Source organism: Colius striatus, chromosome 2 (genome assembly GCF_028858725.1).
Source record: "Colius striatus isolate bColStr4 chromosome 2, bColStr4.1.hap1, whole genome shotgun sequence".
In the NCBI taxonomy this organism is placed as follows: domain Eukaryota; kingdom Metazoa; phylum Chordata; class Aves; order Coliiformes; family Coliidae; genus Colius; species Colius striatus.
In genome coordinates, this window is record NC_084760.1 from 120,348,910 (window position 1) to 120,367,447 (window position 18,538).

The 18,538-nt window shown below is 40.5% G+C and overlaps 1 protein-coding gene across 1 annotated transcript in view; it reads left to right on the forward strand.

Annotated features, from left to right (window-relative positions):
• EFEMP1 (EGF containing fibulin extracellular matrix protein 1) overlaps window positions 1-18,538 on the forward strand; it is a 48,836-nt gene that overhangs the window by 18,172 nt on the left and 12,126 nt on the right. The window contains exon 6 of the mRNA XM_061989302.1: window positions 17,857-17,979. Within this exon, the coding sequence (XP_061845286.1) occupies window positions 17,857-17,979 (123 nt within the window). The remainder of the gene's footprint in view (window positions 1-17,856; window positions 17,980-18,538) is intronic.

Sequence of the window (18,538 nt, forward strand, 5' to 3'; positions counted from 1 at the left end):
AGCTTTTTCAGTTTTAATTTGGGGGAAAAGAAAAATCAATGTGTATCCACAACCCAGGAAAGATGTGAAGTTCCACTGTTCAGTGTCTGCTACGTGATGGGCAACACTGAACAGATGCAAAGATTCATCCAGAGCTAGTGGCCAAACTTCTTGAAATTATAACAAGACTGATTTTCATAAACAAAACCACTGCTTATGCTTGGAGGTGTCACACTGAGACACATTCAGTTGTGTTCCAGCACTTAGGGCACGTGCTTGAATCCCAGCAGTTTCACTGACATCTCTGCACATACCTAAATTGACACAATTACTTGATGCTGCCTTGAATAGGAATGCTGTCCTGAGTTAGTCCTTCACCTTGTTGCTAGGAACTGTTACTTTTAAAACTCCCACTAAAAAAACAACTTGCCAGAGCAAGCCTGCAAATACCAAGTACAGACCATTCACCAGTGACTGGGAAATGCTTAAAAGTATAGGAGAGAGTAGCCCTGGTCTGAAGGAACAGGACTGTTGGCTCAGCTCACAGACTGCTGAGACCTAGTTCTCAGATATTTCTTCTGAACATCCCAGCTTGTCTCACATCTAGCAGCGCTGTTCCTTTTAGATACTCTTCTTGTCACTTTTGTCTCTATTTAATGCTTCATTCTCTCTTCCTCTGTACTTAAACTGGCAACCAGTGCCAAAAACTGACTGAAAACAGCAACACACACTGTGATCCTGGATAAACTACTCTACAATTAGCAGCATCACAACGTGAGTTGCAAAATGTTAATGAAATAAAGCTGCTCCTTTAGGAAACTAGAGACCTTTTGATTTATGGTGACTCTAAGTAGGACTGTGAACAGTTTACAGTGCCAGATGAAAAAATATTATCACTTTTACTAACTAGATGCTTCATGCCACTTCTGCAGGAAGCGATGCCTGGCTTGGCTAAAATAATCATCTCAATATCCTCACTGTAAATTCCTGTCCCTTCTACAGGCTGAACGGCTAAATTGTTACTATCTGAAAATCAGATACCTTGTCTTTGTTATGAGAAGCAGAATGATGCAATGGACATGACTGGTTTGGGACAGAATGACACGTAGCTGTATACTCACAGAGAGTTCTTGCCATGAACTTGTCAGATTCATTTCCTGGCTCGAGAGGCTTTGCTCTCTCCTACTGGACACTTTGGGCGAGCACATGTTCATGTCATGAGTATGAAGAAGCCTTATGGGGTAAATAAAAATTACTGCACAAATACGAGCAATAATAAATCAAGCCCAAGAGTTTTAGGTCAATAGGCAGAATGAATCTATTTACTGAACATTCTGGAGATAAGAGATCATTGTTCTTTGCTTTGAAAAGATTTCTGGGTTTAATATGTATTCAGCCATTACTTATCTATTATGTTTTGCTTCCTTTTCGTTTTCCTTTCATTGAAAATGAGACCTAACTCCTTAAAAATCATTTGGACTTGATCCTAAAACACACTGAACACTTCCCTGTCCTTTTGATAATAACAGGCTACAAGAACTTTCATGACTTATTTCTCATTTCTCTGAGGTGGTTTTGAAGCTTTGAAACCAGTTCAGAAGATCCCAGCTTGTTATTATCTGAAACACTGCATTTCTTTTCTTTCCTATTGATCTTTTTGCCTGTCTGTGAAATCTCCAAAGCACACTAATAGTCTGTTAGATCCTAAAGGAGTTTAGACACTGATCTAGCTACAGAGATTGCTCAACTAACTGCTGGGAACCAATCTTGTCATTGCTCTTCCACCAACGTTTTGTGTATTTATTGGCAACATATGATTAAATAAAACCAGCCTCTAAATCAGTGGATTTTGCTAGGTGCTAGATACAAATGTTGACAATCCACTTAAGCCTACCTTTTTAGAGTCTGTTAAAAAACCCTTCCCTTCCTCATCAGTAGTCCCAGTCTGGACATCCTATATTTTGCAAAAGCTTTTAAAAATCTTTATGAGCCATCATTACCTACCAGACTGGTTCTTGCTGTCCTTTGAAACCTGCCACTTTCTCGTCTCAGGATGCAGGCTGCTTGAAATTGGCCCTGTCTTTTGATTCAGAACTTGAGTAGCACGAGAGCAGCAGAATCCTTATCCATGATGAGGGTTTCTGTAAGCAAACAACACAGAGAAGTACAAGTACCACGTTAGACCTCTTCAGCTAGCACAAGAAATTTGAAGTTGATTAGCCTAGGAGAAGGCTTAACATTGCAAACAGTGGTTGGGGTTATTCAAGCTAACAAAAATCACAGCAGCATAAATAATAATGATAGGATTGGTAACATATCTATTGACCATCTCACTAATACTTATGTACATATTTCCTTGCTTTACCTCTTAATTCTGTTCTTTGCTCTTGGCATTAATTACTTTGGTATAATTAGTCTCCCTTAGATTTGTCTTCTCTCAGTTCATCTCTTGCCTCATTGGTGACTGAAAGGTGGCACTTCCACGAAGGAAGAGCCACAAGATACTTCTTTTTTGCCATCTAGCAGCTGAATGAGCATGGCATGGACTCTCCTCGAGAAGTGCACAGCTGCAAAGCCAAGTGGACAACCAGTCATACAGGAATTAAATCCATCTGGAAGGCATTTGAGGAAGCAAGGCATCTATAAGAACCTTGAGTGTGATTGACAGCTTTTTCCAATAGCTCTGATGGAAGTCTAAATTGAGAAATCTCCCATCCTGCAGGAATTTATGAGCAAAATTTCTTTTGACCAACCAATATTGGCCTGTATTCAACAGCATATGAGGCCCTTATGTTCCCCTGTAGGCTTGTGTTCATTAGTTAACCTCTGCAATGGTCATGGAAAGGCTAGATTACATTTTAATCAAACATTTATGACTCTACTTAGAGGTAGGAACAACCAGGCAATGAAACAGTTATGCTGAGCAATGCACTGATAATGTTCTGGGCATCCCTCAGAAATGCTGCATATCCTTGGCAATTAGTTCACACACTCAATTTGCTAGAGAATCAAACTCTGGGACTTCGTGTCTTTTAAAGAGGGAATGGAACAGACTGAAAACCAAGCAAAACACTTTCTGAAAAAGATGAATATAAGGATCTTAATGCTACTTTTTCAGGAAGGATGGCTAAAGCTGTTTCCCACTCTTCTTTCTTCCTGGAGCCAGGAGCAAGAGAAACATCTCATGACACAAAACATTAAAAACTTGTCCAGTGAAGTTGTCTGGGCATGTTCCTTCCCTTCCCCATGTGAGCTGCAAAGCAGATTCCTATTTATTATTCCTGCAGATCTCTGGTGTTAAAAAGCCTCCAATTGTGCTAACAGTTGTCTCACAGCCGATCTCCTACATGCATGCATGCTGGGCTCCGTGCTGCTGGGGCTTCTCAATGCCTGCCAGTGACCCAGAGCCAAAAGACTTGCCTTTCCTGACGTTGAGCATATGCTGATGGTTCCCCTTTGAGGGCTGAAATGGTTAATTTCTCCATGTCCCTGGCTATACTGCCTACTTAACATCAACACAGTGCGGGGAGCACCCACACTGTCACAACCATAAATAGTTTCCAAACCAGCAATCTTCTTTAATATGATTGTAAACTGCTCTTTCAGGAGTTTCACCAACTCTCATGGAGTAGAAGGGATTGTCAGAGGTGCCTCTTTCATGACCATCTTGCAAAAGGCGGTACTTTTCACTAAACAATGTTTAGACAAAGCGTGTTTCTCTCCCGATGCTCACTTACCTGTGTTCTCTCCATTTTAAGATCGTCTCGGGACTTGCACAGGGCTGTATCTATTTTAGATTGTTTTTATTGGCAGCTGATGTATAGTACCATGCACCCAACATGAAGAAAATTACAGAGCCCAGACAACTTTTGTACAGAGTTCCTTTGGCCACAGCTTCTCTGTGGGTTTCATTTGGCAGAAGTGATATCAAGCAGAAGTCTTTCCCTAAGCTTCTGATGTAAACTAAAATACACCTTATAAATAGAAAATACAGGCACCAAGAGCAGTGCCTTTGGGCAAACAGCCACCTTCAGGCTATGGGAAAAATTCACTTAAATATGATTCATTAATGTAATGAATAGAGTGCCATAAACTCGCTTTGCTCTTCACAAACAAAGGCACATTCTCCGCCTTGAAAAACTAGGAGGGCAGAACCCAGAGGGACAGGGAAAGAAAAACAGGAGGAAAGTGAAAGTGGGAGATTTAAGGGGGAGAAGGAAGAATGGGGCCTTGAGCTGTTAGAGGGGAAAGTACAGTTTTGAAGACCATGAGGCAACGTGTGAGTAAAACGAGGGGCTTTGTTAGGCACCGAATCCCTCCGCGCCTCACTTCTGATGAGCTCCAGCTTTAATCTTGCAAAACTCTCAGTATAAAGCACTTCAAAAAGAAGTCAGTTTGTTCTTCAAGCTCTAGTTTAGTTGGAGGTTCCTATTGATTACAGCTGGAGCTGGAGCAAGCTTGAGCTGACTGTGTTCTCCTGGCAGACTCTCCTCTGTAAATACCTTTCATCTCATCCAGTAGTGATAATGATGTGCTTAGATGATGTGGCAGCAATTATTTATCTGCTGCGTTAGGTTTTCTGCTTTATGCTCGCCAAGTACCCTAAAGTCAGGCCATAGAAAGAGATGCTTACATTTGCCTTAAAGAGATGCTTACATTTGCCTTAAATCTGATGATTTCTTCAGAAGAACTTAAGCAGTCGTGTCTTTCTTCTCTCTCTCTCTCTCTCTGACAAATTTGGAAGCAAAAGGCCTTATTCCACCGCATTTAGCGAGTTGAAACATGACACAAACAACCTTGTTATGTGATAGCACACCCCAAAGGAAAACCCCTCAAAATTTCCATCTTCCCAGGTTTCTGAGCATCCTGTCTGCTAACCAAGGACGAAGCAGAGGGGTAGGCCTTGGCTACTCTCTGAATGGATTTACACACTTGCTTAATACTGTGTAGAACATAAAGCATGGATCTTGTCAGGATTAAGATCTCAGCAAATAAGGAGCATTCGAAACAGCACTAATAGCAAAGAGAGCTGAAGGATCTACTGCCAAGTCAGTGAGAGATCCCACGTCCTGCCTGGCAATCCCTCTAAATACATCCTTTCTCCCTCTTCATGTGACCTTTCCAGGTCAGCAATGTTGTGTGTTAGTTTAATATTTTAAAACTGGAACTTTACTGGTATTTGGCCTACTTTTTTCTATTTATTTTCTAAACAAATGATAGCCACTCCCTTCTCAAAGTAACCTTTTAAGCTCGGCCAGAAGGCTGTGAAGATCACAAGGTAGGAAAAAAAAATATGAAAAGAAAAAGGAGAAAAGTCCCACGTTGAGGGAAACAAAAGCAGTTTGCTGCACTTCACCGGCTCAGCAGCCCTGCGAGCAGGCTTCAGCAGTGCTCTGCTTACTCTAGGAAACGCTGCTGAAATCTCCTTCTCAGTGAAAAGTGCCAGGATTATGGTAGCACAGCATCTATTCTAAGGCAAACTCATAGAACTTCCCAGCCAACGAGCAGGAGAGGGAAAAAAAAAAAGAGAGAGCAAAGCTCTCCCAAATGCTACTTCTACTTGATTGCTTAAAAGCAGCTGGGAGTCAGATCCTTAGCCTGAGAGCACAGTTGATCACAACTTTAAGGCAGTGTAGTTTTGGAAGACAAAATAGCTCTCTCTTCCCAAGGAAATTTCTGGGTTTGAAAACGTTAGGATTTATTTATTACTGACTCATTGAAAGAACAAAGTTTTTTTTGGTGTCTTTTTTCTTTTTTGTTCCCAAATACACACACACACAAAAAATGTGGCTGAACCCCAGAAAAATCTGAGCTCGGGGCCAAAAATAATAATAATTTTCAGTTTTCAGATTTTTTTTTGTCAGGTTTTTGAAAGAACAACGAATCCTTCCCAAGCACCACTCCAACTTACAGTCTTCAGTAGACTACACACCCTCAACTTCTTTCAGTTGTCCTTGTCTCTGCCCACAGCCCACCATAACCTGCCCTGGGCTCCTGTCTCGCTCTCGCATGTGACCACAGCAGGACAGGGGGGATTGAAGCACCTCAGCATTTCCTAGTCAGGCATTCTCCTGACAGCTCCAAATATACCTTGAATCAGAGAAACAGCAGCAAAATGCACACATTGGCAGCTACTTACTATGGTCAGAAAGTGAGCAGCAAAAGCATCTTGGTGATCTAACCAAATCACACTGCTAGTTTGAAATGAGAATAAAGTGTCTAATGAACACTACCTCTGTAAGAGAAAAGCAGCTACTTAAAAGGGCTCTTAGGTATCTGCTTTGCTTTTTTTCACATTCTTTTCTTCAGACTCCACTTAGTCACCTCTATCACGACACATAGAATCATAGAATCACAGAATGGTAGGTGTTGGAAGGGACCTTTAGAGATGATCTAGTCCAACCCCCCTGCAGAAGCAGGGTCACCTAGATCAGGTCACACAGGAACGTGTCCAGGTGGGGCTTGAAGCCCTCCAAGGAAGGAGCCTCCACACCCCTCTGGGCAGCCTGTGCCAGGGCTCCCTCACTGAAACAGGGAAAGAGCTTTTTCTTATGTTTAAGTGGAACTTTTTGTGTTCCAGCTTCATCCCATCACCCCTTGTCCTGTTGCTGGCTACTCCAGAAAAGAGGGATGTCCCAACCTCCTGACACACACCCTTTAGATATTGATAAATGTTAATAAGATCTCCCCTCAGTCTCCTCCAGAATAAACAGCCCCAGGTCCCACAGCCTTTCCTCATAAGGAAGATGCTCCAGTCCTGTGATCATCTTGGTGTCCCTGCACTGGCCTCTCTCCAGCACTTCCCTGTCCCTCTTGAGCTGAGGAGCCCAGAACTGGACATCTTTTTTAACTTTGATGTTTGGGGTTTTTTCCTTCCTAAATATTCATCCTGCCTTTTCTCTGGTGCCTCTGCCTTGTTTTGATCCTGCCTGCCTTCACTTTTTGTATCTATTCTTGTTCAAACAAAGAATTTTTAGAACTTCATCTTAAGCCCTCTTAATGTGGAGAATGACATGGAAGATTGGATTTTCCACTTCAGTTCAAACGGAGAGCCAGCTGATCTGAATTCTTATGGCAAGACAGACAAAGATAAATGTACAGGGTACTGTTCCTGGTGGTTTTGTTAAGTCAGTACCATGTAACACTGCTCGTTTGTAGCACAGATATTGCCACAGCGCTCTTAACTTCTACAAGTCCATTTCACTTCACTCTGCTTGAACTGTGCAACCTGAACATTGTGTTTTTCTATCCCAGCTCTTCCAATCTCCTCCCATCCCCAGAGTATATTTTGGACAGTATCAACTGATGCGTCTTTTTTTAAGTACTATTTCCATCATTTGCCTTTATTGTTCTATCATTCAAAGCTGTAGAAGACGTGAAAGTGAATTCCTTTTAACCATTTCATTTTTAACTTCTCAAGAACATAAAAGAGAGACCAGTGCCCAGCAATTACACCTTGAAAGTGAATAAGTTTTAGACATTACTTCAAAACAAGGCATCTGTGGGTACATACAGCAACACACTAAAAGTATCACACGACGATGCAGGAAAAATTCATAACTAAATAATGCCTTCAAAGGCATTTCTGAAGTTGGAACAGCATCAGGAATCTGCTTATTTACGTAGGGAGCTGTGGAGATTGCAGCCCAGTTGGTACTGCCAACAGATAGGATGATTAGTGTTAAAAACAATATCATCGTTTAGATAAGCCTTCTCCTTCTGATAGCTGCTATTGAACTCGACTTGAACTTCAATGCTCTCAGCTTGGAAGCTACAGTTATAACTCCTGAAACAGCTCATTCAGCTTGCAGAAGCTGAAGAATAATAGGTTTTTATTGATTAAATTGCTCCCTTATATCAAATAGTTTAAGTTGCTTGAGAGCTTAACTCCCTTATATCTTAAGGTCTCTTGTTTCTTGAGTTAGCAGAGTATGCACTGACGAGGCATGCATGCACTACCAAAAAACAACCCCAAGCAGGCTAATGCATTTCAGGCTGGGGTTGGATATCACATAGTTTATGCTCAGTGCATCAGTTTACTTGCTATCTTAATCAGGTCCAGTTGATAACTACCTGCCTTTACTGTCAGAAGTACCTGCAGACTATGGCAGTGCCACACAGACAGACCAGGTTTTCACCTGACTGCATCCCTCATTGCGGAACCTTTGCCAGCAGCTCCCACGTGGAGATGCCTCCCTCGCTGTAAGGAGACACTGCTGTTCCTCACAAGAGGACTAAAAGAGTTGAAGACAGTTGAAGACTGTTTTAGTACAAGAAAAGCAAGATTTTTTGCATGGACTGTTTTCTGTGTTGTCTCAGAATAAAAGCTGATTTTTAAAGTCTGCTCTGAAGGACACTTTTGGGGTAGAAGTTTGTGTTTTCCCTTGCAGGGACCAGGCAGCTGCCAGTGCTATGAAAAAGCTTGCAAAGATTTAATGAGTGATTCTTCAACTTCCTAATTAAAAACCACAAGGAGCTTTCAGGACTTTATTTCCCTAATATTACAGGTTGTAGCAGTAATATTTTGTTCAGTCAAGCCTAGCTAAAGGAAAATGCTTATGAGGTTTCCAGGGAGAGAAATAAACAAAATGGAAATGAACGGGGAACTTGGAACTTTTACGTGTATGTAATTAAGAAAAAAATACATACTTCAGATAATTCTGGAAACTATTAGGAGATATTCATAATTCATAACCAGTTGTTTGGTTTTCTTTCAAGCAAGGGGGCAGCTTTACATCAAACACTGACTAGCTTTTCCATTAACTTAAGTAAACAAAACAGTATGCTTCAAGTTAAGGGAACATCTCTTTTTTTTTCCTTCTTTTTAATAACTGGGTGAATTAGGAATAAAAGCAAGACGTTTACTTTCAAATAGGAAATTAGTTTGCATGCTATTTCTTCATGTTAAAAATACTTTGGAACACTCACAAAAACAATGTTAAGCTGAATTTATGGAAACGTTCCATATCAGTTTTGAAGATGATATGCCAGATGTCGGGGAGAACTCTTTCATCTGCAATAATGGAATAGTTTAATCCACCCTTGTTGTTTTTGAGTATAGTCCAAGTGTATTGGTCATCATGGGTGGGTGATCCTCACTTAGGCAGGCATGAACCAAAAAGCACAAGTTGTCAGACCTCTAGCATAAAATCACAAGAAAGCAACAGCAGGAAATACTCTACTGAAAGTAAAAATAAGCTATTGCAATGTAAAAGAAGAAGTTTACCATTATGACAACTCACATTTTAATGCACCCTGAGAATTGCAGATACATTGCACTGAATTGCTAGTTTGGAGCTTGAAAGCAAGTATGGCTCCATTTATGGCCTCAGCAGAAATAAAGCCAAACCCACACATTTTAAATTAATAGAGATCAAAAACTTGGGATATTTTTTCTTTTTGATTAGCAGGAGAACTAACAGTTAACATTGTGGTCTTCTATTGAGGAAAAAAGCACTCTTCCCTTTGAGAAACCCTAAGCACAAATAAATCATGTTCTTGTTTTAAGAATACACACTGAAGTGACATTGGATAGAAAATACTGTTGTTAAATGTCTTTTGGGAACAGTCTTTGTGGCCTTATATCAGACTAGCACTGTTGCCAGGTTAGTTGTTCCATTTTCATTTACAGTAATAATTTTCATTACTGTATGACTTGAGCAGTGTTTTATGTGTCACCTGCATTGAATTCACTACGGTTGTGATTCAATCATCAAGTCTATCTGTTGATCAGAACACCTTTTTACAAGCAATGTTGAGCCATGGCTTGTACTGCTGGAGGCCTGGAAAAGTACAGGGGAAAATACACAGAAGAAGTTGTAATAGAGCATTAGGCCTTTTAATTTGCTGTACCATTTCCAGCATGGACAGCTACTGTGTGCAGGAGGCAGAGGCAAAGAAGACACGCTTGGGTGCTGATTCGGGTTAAGCACCATTCCCTTGTCACCACTGAAATGCTGTCCTGGACATGACAGTTGTAAGAACTGTGTTAAGATACATGACAAAAAAAAAGCAGATTTGGTTGCATGTGGCATCTCCATTGTCAGAGTGGAAAAAGTCCTCTCAGAAATAACTCAGTGCAAGTTCCAGACCGCATGGCATACACCAGAGAAGAAAGAGAGCATCACAGATGGAGGCAAAGTGGACAAGAAAGGAAGCAATGCATCAATTCAAGCCTTCATTCATCTTTTTTTTTTCCCTTTTCAGCTGCCTGCCACTCCCAAACAAACATGTGGGAGATGTTCTAGTGCTGAAAGCTATGGCTCACTCCTTTATTTAGCTATTCTATGTGATAAGTCAATTCAGTTTGGACATACCAAAGACAATACATAATTGTGACAAAGTACTGCAGTGCAGACTTGATTATTTCAGCTCGATCCCTTGTTAACTCTGTTGAGTTAATAGAAGGATGCTTTTCTTGTACCTTCATATTCATGAAGTCACTGTGGTTAGGTTACTTTCCCAAATTTACAGTAGCTGCTAATGCTTTTGCAGTCCAGATACAGAAATCACAAGGAGCTGGAAGTTGCATTGCATTTGAGGGGGGGTTTAGTACATTTTCTACATTAATACCTTGCATTACTTCTATTTCGTTGTGCCATGACATGCAGGAGTACTAAAAGACAAATCTACAAGGGACTTGCTTTGCTGCACCCTCACATCTGAAAGGGGAAATGTTTCAGCACACCAGAAGAAGTTGTGCCGTTTTTCATGAAGTTCTCATTAATTTAAACATTCTACCTCACGTATTTGCTTAAATGTAGGTCTTGGCTCTAAGTGATATTTTTCCTGTGCAAACAAGTATTTGTGCAGGTTACCTTTGCTCAACTGTAAAAGCTTGTTACCAGGGCAATGGGTGCAATATACTTAACACGAAAAGGCCAAAGGAAAATTTAAAAGGGAAAGAAAAAACCCCAGTAATAAAGAAGAGAGTTTATGGGCTGCTGCAGAGTTGCACAGAATTAGAGACACTACCTCATGACACTACTGGATAGTCAGAGCACTATTAGATTGCAGGTCCTTGTATTAGCAGGTTTTGCCACTCCAGAAATAAGAAGTTGCTCCAAGTATTTAGTCCTTTGGTACCTACCAACCTGATGTTATGTAACGAATTTCGTGCTGGTATTTACCACCGCAAAGCACGGCCTCCCAACACCAATGAGTTAAAAGTTGTCTGGGCATTCAGCCCAGATGAATAACATCCCAAATGTTGAAGGAAGTAGCAAGGGAAATAGAAAAGCCTTTGACAGAAATTGTTGATAGCTTGCTAAGGCTGGGGAGGGAACCAGGGAATTTGGAGGTTGCTAATGTTGTTCCTATGTGTAAGAAAGGATCAGGGAGGATCCAGGAAACGACATAGCAGTGAGCTTGGCTTCAGTTGCAAGAACAATATAAGAAAGAGTAATAAGGGACAAAATACTGAATTTGGTAAAATAAAGTGAGCCCATACTCATGGAAGAACTAGAGTGGTCTTTTTCAACTATTTTACCTTCAGCTGGTTATTTATACTGATATGAAATGCCTTGCAGACAGAAGGAAAGGTAATGAACAGAAAGGGAAAGGCTTTACAGAATCCTGAAGTAAATTGCCCATGATACCTGTGGTAGTGTGCAGAACATTGTATGTCTGAGATCAGACTCACTGGTGCCATTGCTTACGTGGGAGGCAGTGTTTTCACTTCAGATGAATCTATTAGAAAAATACACCAAGTCATTTTCTGGTCTCACTCACACTGAGAACTCAAAAAAATTTAAGCTGATTAACTAAAATATTTATTATTTACATTCACAACAGAGGGAGAACAGTTTCACTGGAGTCGGTGACAAGTGCAACACTGGCATCGGTGCAATCCTTCTAGGTTTAGATTTGTAGAAACTATTCAACAGCTGGTCCATTGGTGCTCCTCAGTGGGGGCAGAAATAAGAATGTGAATCATTTTAAGAGCCCTCTTTTCGACCTGTTTGAATCTTTTGCATACAAGATTGCTACAGACCAGCATAGAGAAAGCAACCTAGAAACACTTTTTGTCTGAACAAATGGATATATACACAAACAAGAAGAGTATGAAGATGCTGTATGAAGTTGCAATATGTTGAAAGCCAGTGAGCAACAAGAACCTGAGCACTTCAGTAACAGCAGTAAGATATACTCGAGTTGGTTGAGAATACAGCTCTCCAGCTCCAAGCAGAACACACAGGTATGAGCTGGAGGAGAAAAGGTTTAAGTGGCTTCATTAAGACAAAGGATATATGTGGATTGCAATTTTTTCTGCAGAAGTTTGAAGCACTGGTCAAATCCATCTTGTGAATTTATGTACTTCTCATAATGATATGAAGAAAATTACAGAGATTAGGCTGTTGCATAAGTAAGCAAGCAGCATGAGTCAGGGGGTTTGGGAAAAATGAGTCACAGCGTGACGGGAACAGAGCCAGGTTTGTAGCTCAGAAAGAGAGACTAGGAAAGAATTTTATGGATGTAGATAAGAGCCTGACAAGATGGGTTGCAATAGAGAAGCAGCTAGCTCCATACACTAGATTTAGCAAAAGCTATAACTAAAAGGCAGGTCAGGCAAAACACGACTGGTGGTTGAAATGTAGAGCAGGCTGCCAACGTCAGCAGTGGAAGGACATAATTGTGGACATCCCTTCAGGAGAGAGTGCGGGTGCATTTTTGGAAAATGAGGGAATCACTGGGTATAGCTGTTAGTGAGGCCTGTGGAATTAAAACTATCAAATGCAAGTTGATTCTGATTTTGAAGGAGTACGGGAGCAAGCTCTGCTGCCCTCCACGGTTCTCACACTGTGTCTGTTGTACCCTGCAAACTTCAAACAGTAGCCTATGCAAATCAGAGCATTATCTTAACCTGCAGATAGTTATCAATTTGAAAGTCTTCTAAAATGAACTTTCTAGAACAGCCCTGGCAATGGCTGCAAAAGATGGGCTTTATATTAGGATATGCCACTGGGGTGTGATGGCCGTATTTACCATTGGACAGTTGAAGACTTCCATAAACATTTCTGAAAGAGCAGCGTGCCTTACATGTAAGTTGAGAGTCCGGTGTCCTTAAGAGTATGTTCCTCTGCCCACTTCTCTGTTGACTCTGACTCTACATCTATTTAAAGTTTTTATACAGCAGATATCATTGCAACTTGATAGAGAAGCATCCCACTATATATGAGGCTCATATCTATAGAGACTGTGGTGTGATGCTTAATGGATCTGAATGCAGACCATTCAGAGGACCTGAACTCTGCAACCCCTCAAGTAGTTCGAAACCGTCCCATTCCTTCAGTGTAATATTCTGGCTGTAACACCTATAAACAATACACAAATTAAAGGGCTTGAGCCATACACAGTTTGCAAATTCTGTTAAGTTTTTATAACTAAATTACATATAAATCCCATAATGAGTTTGCTGTTGAGTGGCCTGTTGAAAGACTGCGTAATTATCCGAGCTCAGTTGTTACAATGACCGAGACACTGCGGGTAACCCAGCTCTATTTTCAAGTAACATCAGTCTACAAAAGGATTGTTAGAGACATCCAAGCTATTTCAAAAGAAATCTTCCAACTATGCAGAGTGAAACTGTCCAGAGAATAACTGGGAATAAAAATCTAAGCAACATCGTAGCTCAGACTCAAAGATACAGTGAGTTTAAGAATGAATCTATATTTCACAGGTTGCACACATCAATAATCAAATACCATTCAGGGTACTTAATATAATACAAATGTACAGCTCTTGTTTCTCTGTAGTGAACAGCACAACCTTTTGAAGTGTTAGCTGACATTAAAGAGTACAAAGGAAAACATAATACCATTTTCATCATTTGTTACCAGTGTAATTGACATTGCCTACCTGGGTGGACAAATCTGTGGGCAGCATTTAGAAAGGAAATTTAAACAGAGTTGATGGGGAATAAGTTATTTTCAGGTATAGCTTACAAGAGGCTTGCTTAAGGTAGAAGCTTCAGCTATGGCATTGGTTGCTGAAACACTTATGGAAACAAACTTTATCATGATGATACTCTGTTAGGAAAAGAGGATGCAGAGAAAAGATGCTCAAGAATGAACTTGTAAAAGCCCATTATTTTCTTTCTAGATCTGTTTCTTATACTGCACTCATCACTGTGGTATCTTGAGTGCTTTCCAGTAGTGCGTTAAGCAACATGACAAACATCTGTCACATGTTTGTTCCCTCACCCTCTCCCCAGAGACAAGTGTGTGCAGTGGATTGTCTTGGTTTAATTCTTTTAATTATTTTAAATACACATGCACATAACACATTATTAAACACTCACGTTAGAGAGGAAAGGTCAGACAAATGTATCTTGCTTTTAAAGCTGGTGAGCTCTGTCATGTTCCTGGAGCAGTTTCTGTCACACCTTTGCCTCAGATTGCTATGTCTCCACAGACCGCAAATCACTCAGGTTACAGGTGTCTGCAGTAGGCAGAAGTCAAATGTCTGGATTCCCAGTGCCTTCATTTGCTGTTCACACTTAAGTCCAGGGATTTTGTCGAGAAACATCAAATGCAATGAGATGGTAGAATGGTAGACAAAACATGTGCTTTCTATAACTGCCATCTCGTGCCCAAATTATTGCACTTGATACAGACTGAAGGCAGGAACTTAGGCAGCTTCCAGATCACTGTCACAGAATCAGTGCGAGTTAGAGTAAACAAGCTAAGAAACTAATGCATTGAAAAAGGTCTGATTTCAACCAGGAAAATAAGTTATTAGAATAATGGAATGAGGACCTGAGAGTTACTGATTTCTGAACAGAGAGGACATAACTGTGAAAACCATCTGGAAGCTGCATCCCAGTCAGATCCTGAACAGTTGCAGATACAGTCTACCCATTCAAGAACCATGAACACATAAGTGGGAATCCCAGATCAATATTGGCACACCACCAGTGTAAGATAACACTGCAAGCCATTTCATATGGGGACGGAAGTGTGTTTATTGGTAGATAACTAACTCTACTTCTGTCACCTCAGAAAAAATGAAAGAAAAATGTTATTTCATCCCAGGGACACTTCCAACATTGCTGTTGCTTCCTTCCTATGACTTCCACTCCTCTATTGCTCCAGTAGCTCTCTAAACAGTTAAGAAAGAAGACTGTTTCTCTAATGGAGAATGACTCAGATGGCATCAAGGTGCAAAAAAGCTGAAGACCTCTCTTTGGGCCTGAGTCACCAAAGGCATAGATGCAGAGGTCTGTGCAGCAATATCACATGCAAGATTCTTCTGCAGGGAGGTTGGACTAGATGATCTCTAAAGGTCCCTTCCAACCCCTACCATTCTATGATTCACCGGTGCTTCTTTCCACAGCCCACGGGAGCTGGGCTATCTCTAGTATCTCACCAATACAATTCACAATTTGGCACTGATTTCAGCACTGAAATCTTCCACTCACTTCCTCACCTTTGCATCAGTCAGAAGACTAGACATATCTGTAATTATTGCAATACTAGAGACTTCAGAACTGAATTTTCCAGAAGAAATAGGATCTTGAGGCTATCAGCCTTCCTTTAACATTACTGACTTCTTTGCACAGATATGAGCAGAACTGCTTCAGCATGGCAACCCACTGTCCTTCCTCAGTGAAGGCTGGAGACTGCTCTCCTGCCCACTTCCCACCTTAGGCAGTTCAGTAAAGCCCACCAAAGAAGAGATGACTGGAGTTTTCCAAGAACTCCCACTAGTACTTGATTCCATGTATCCATTTCCCTAGCTTGCCTAGGGACTCACATCTCAACAAAAGCTGTCCAGCAAAGACAACCAAAATAGCAAAAAGCACCATGATGATGCAGACTAACACCACTGACAAAGCTCTTCTGAAGTCCACCAAGAACATATCACATACCAGCAGGCATTTTTATGGCATATAGAAGACAGATCATAATCACAGCTAATGCAGCCCAGTTCGGGATCCTAACTTGACTACAAAGCTCAGGAGAGCTAAGTCTCCCTTAAAACAAGCCTCAAGAAAAGGTCCTTGTGAACACAGATCTTTTTGGCCATAACATTGGATCCTCCAGGAGTTTCCAAATGAGGAGGCAGCTAGCAGTTAAACACTATCTTTGAATAATCATTTTACTTTTAAACTCACCATTGAGAAAAGTCAAAGAACCCAAGTGCATAAATCAATCTCGTTTGCTTCCTTTTGGCTGAAGTAGCTTATTATTCTACACAAATTCAGCTACATGGAAATCAAGCCTTGGATGTAAAGGGCAACATAAAGACTCAGTGCATTTTAGGTAATCCATCTTAAAAAGTAACTCATGTTCAGTTTACTCATGTATGAAGGTCCTAAAGATCAAACTTTCTTTGCTGCAGCACACTGTGCAACAAGAATTTGGACTGTATGAGTATTATGGCCATTTTATTTTCAGCTTCTGTAGAAACTAGGAGTACATGCAAAGCCTGTTGAAGTCCCTGCAAAGACTTGCATTGAGCTCCACAGTTTCTTGGCTCAAGCATTTAATGATGTGTCAGGATGGTATAAGGCAGCCAACTATAGTCCCTGAAAGTCTTTACACCTGAGAATGTGCTTTTCAGCTGTCAGTACAGAACAACGCAGTCAGCAAGTCCTGCATCAACACATCAGTTTTAGGAGTGATGTTATGCAGAAATGCAAAGAGCAGGCTAACGTAAAAGAACTTTATTTTTCCTGTCAGATAAAGAGAAGATATATGTGAAATATGTGGACATTTGGGGAAAGGGCAAACACTGAGAATTAATTCAAACTGTTGACGGTTTATTTTTTATTGAATCTTGTGGTCAAAATTGTTTTCATTTGCTATGAGAAAGAATCCATCATTTTTTCCAAAGCACCATCCAGAATCTGCCACTGGTGATGTTCTAACGTCCCCAGTGCCTATACAAATAGAGAGGTCAGCTGAGATTTGTAAACTGGAGATCATAAGTTTTAAGGAATTTGTTTATTCAGCCTAGAGTCTCCAAATTGTGTACAATGCCAAAATTAAAACGTCCTTTCACTGTACTGTGTCAGGTTACGATACAAAGCTCTCCAACACTTTGGATGTTCAGATGAGAAAGCAAATCCCAATTCCATTTTAAGCAACCTGTTTGTCAGCACATGCAGTTTAATTATAATTAAGTACCTCCAGCAGTTACAATGAACGGGCAAAATCAAAATGTTGGGTTTATACTTGTATAAACCTGCACTTAGTGTGAACTAAAAGCTGCCTGAATTACAGTAAAAGTATCTGTCTAGTATTTGCATTTTTAGCTCTGCTGTTCAAAGCCAAACATACAGAAAACAGTTTCCAGATTTCATGGGAACAACAAGAGGCAGATCTCTTCCTGATGAGAGGGCCACCACATACCAACTTCCAAGTCCCTGTCCAAAGTAAGGAGCACAGGAACTATACAAAAAGAGACCAGAGTCTTTTTAGCATCAGCAAAACAATATATTTCTAACTGATCTCATTTGTGAAAAAGTGTTGAACTATGCTTGCTGAAGTTTTCCAGAGTAATTCAGCATCCATCAACCAACCAGCATGGGGGGGGAAAAGGGAAATTACTTAAATATGATAAAGATGTAATAAGTTTACAGATTTTTTTATAGTGGCAAGTACAAAATATTAATGATCTTTGACAATTTAAAGCATCTGATTGTTTAAAGTAACCTTATCTGAAAATATTTCCAAATGCAGTACATCAGAATGAAAAGCTATTAGAAATCTAGTAACATTTCATGTCCTAGAAATGGAGCAAGCCTTGAGATGACATCTTTGACTTAGCTGCTTTTACTTACAAGGAGCTTGAAGATGCATACAGCATTTCAACAGACTAAGTGTTTTAGGTAAACTTCATGACTAATATTGCATCTGCTTTTTTTTCCTAAAGATATAGATGAATGTGCAACTCGAAGCCATACCTGTAGAGCTGACCAAGTATGTGTCAATTTAAGAGGGTCCTTCAGCTGCCAGTGTCCTCCAGGCTATCAGAAACGAGGGGACCAATGCGTTGGTAAGTGTTGCTCTAGGGAAAACTGTTTCCTTGCATGACTGTAGTTGCAAACTTTGTATTGGTTATCAAGTGTATAGGTATGTGTACTGTAAGAGAGCGAGAGAAGCTTGAAATGCTTTATCACAGTAATCACTAAAACGTGGAACTAGAAACTATTTCAAGTATAATCAACACTTGGAGTTGAACTTCACAAGATTAATTTTCCTAATAGTTACCATTGTGTTTATTGTTTGTATTGGGGTACTGCCTAATGTCCCAGATATAGTCATAAGTCTACCATAGCAGCAAACTAAAGCCTGTCTTTCCACTGACCTCAGTGAGACTGACTCCAGATCTGCAGGCCGAAGCACTACCTTCACACAGACCTAATCCCTGCTCTGCTGAGCCCCCCTGCATGGTCTGTTTCAGTACTGAGTTTTATGAGTGTAAATGAAAGAGCTGGAAACTCTGAATGCAGGTATATGATATTTGCAACTTATAAACCACCACGCTTTATTCTTTGTGCCAAAATAAACTATCAGCACCCTTGGGACCTATACAAGTATAGCATTAAATTAAA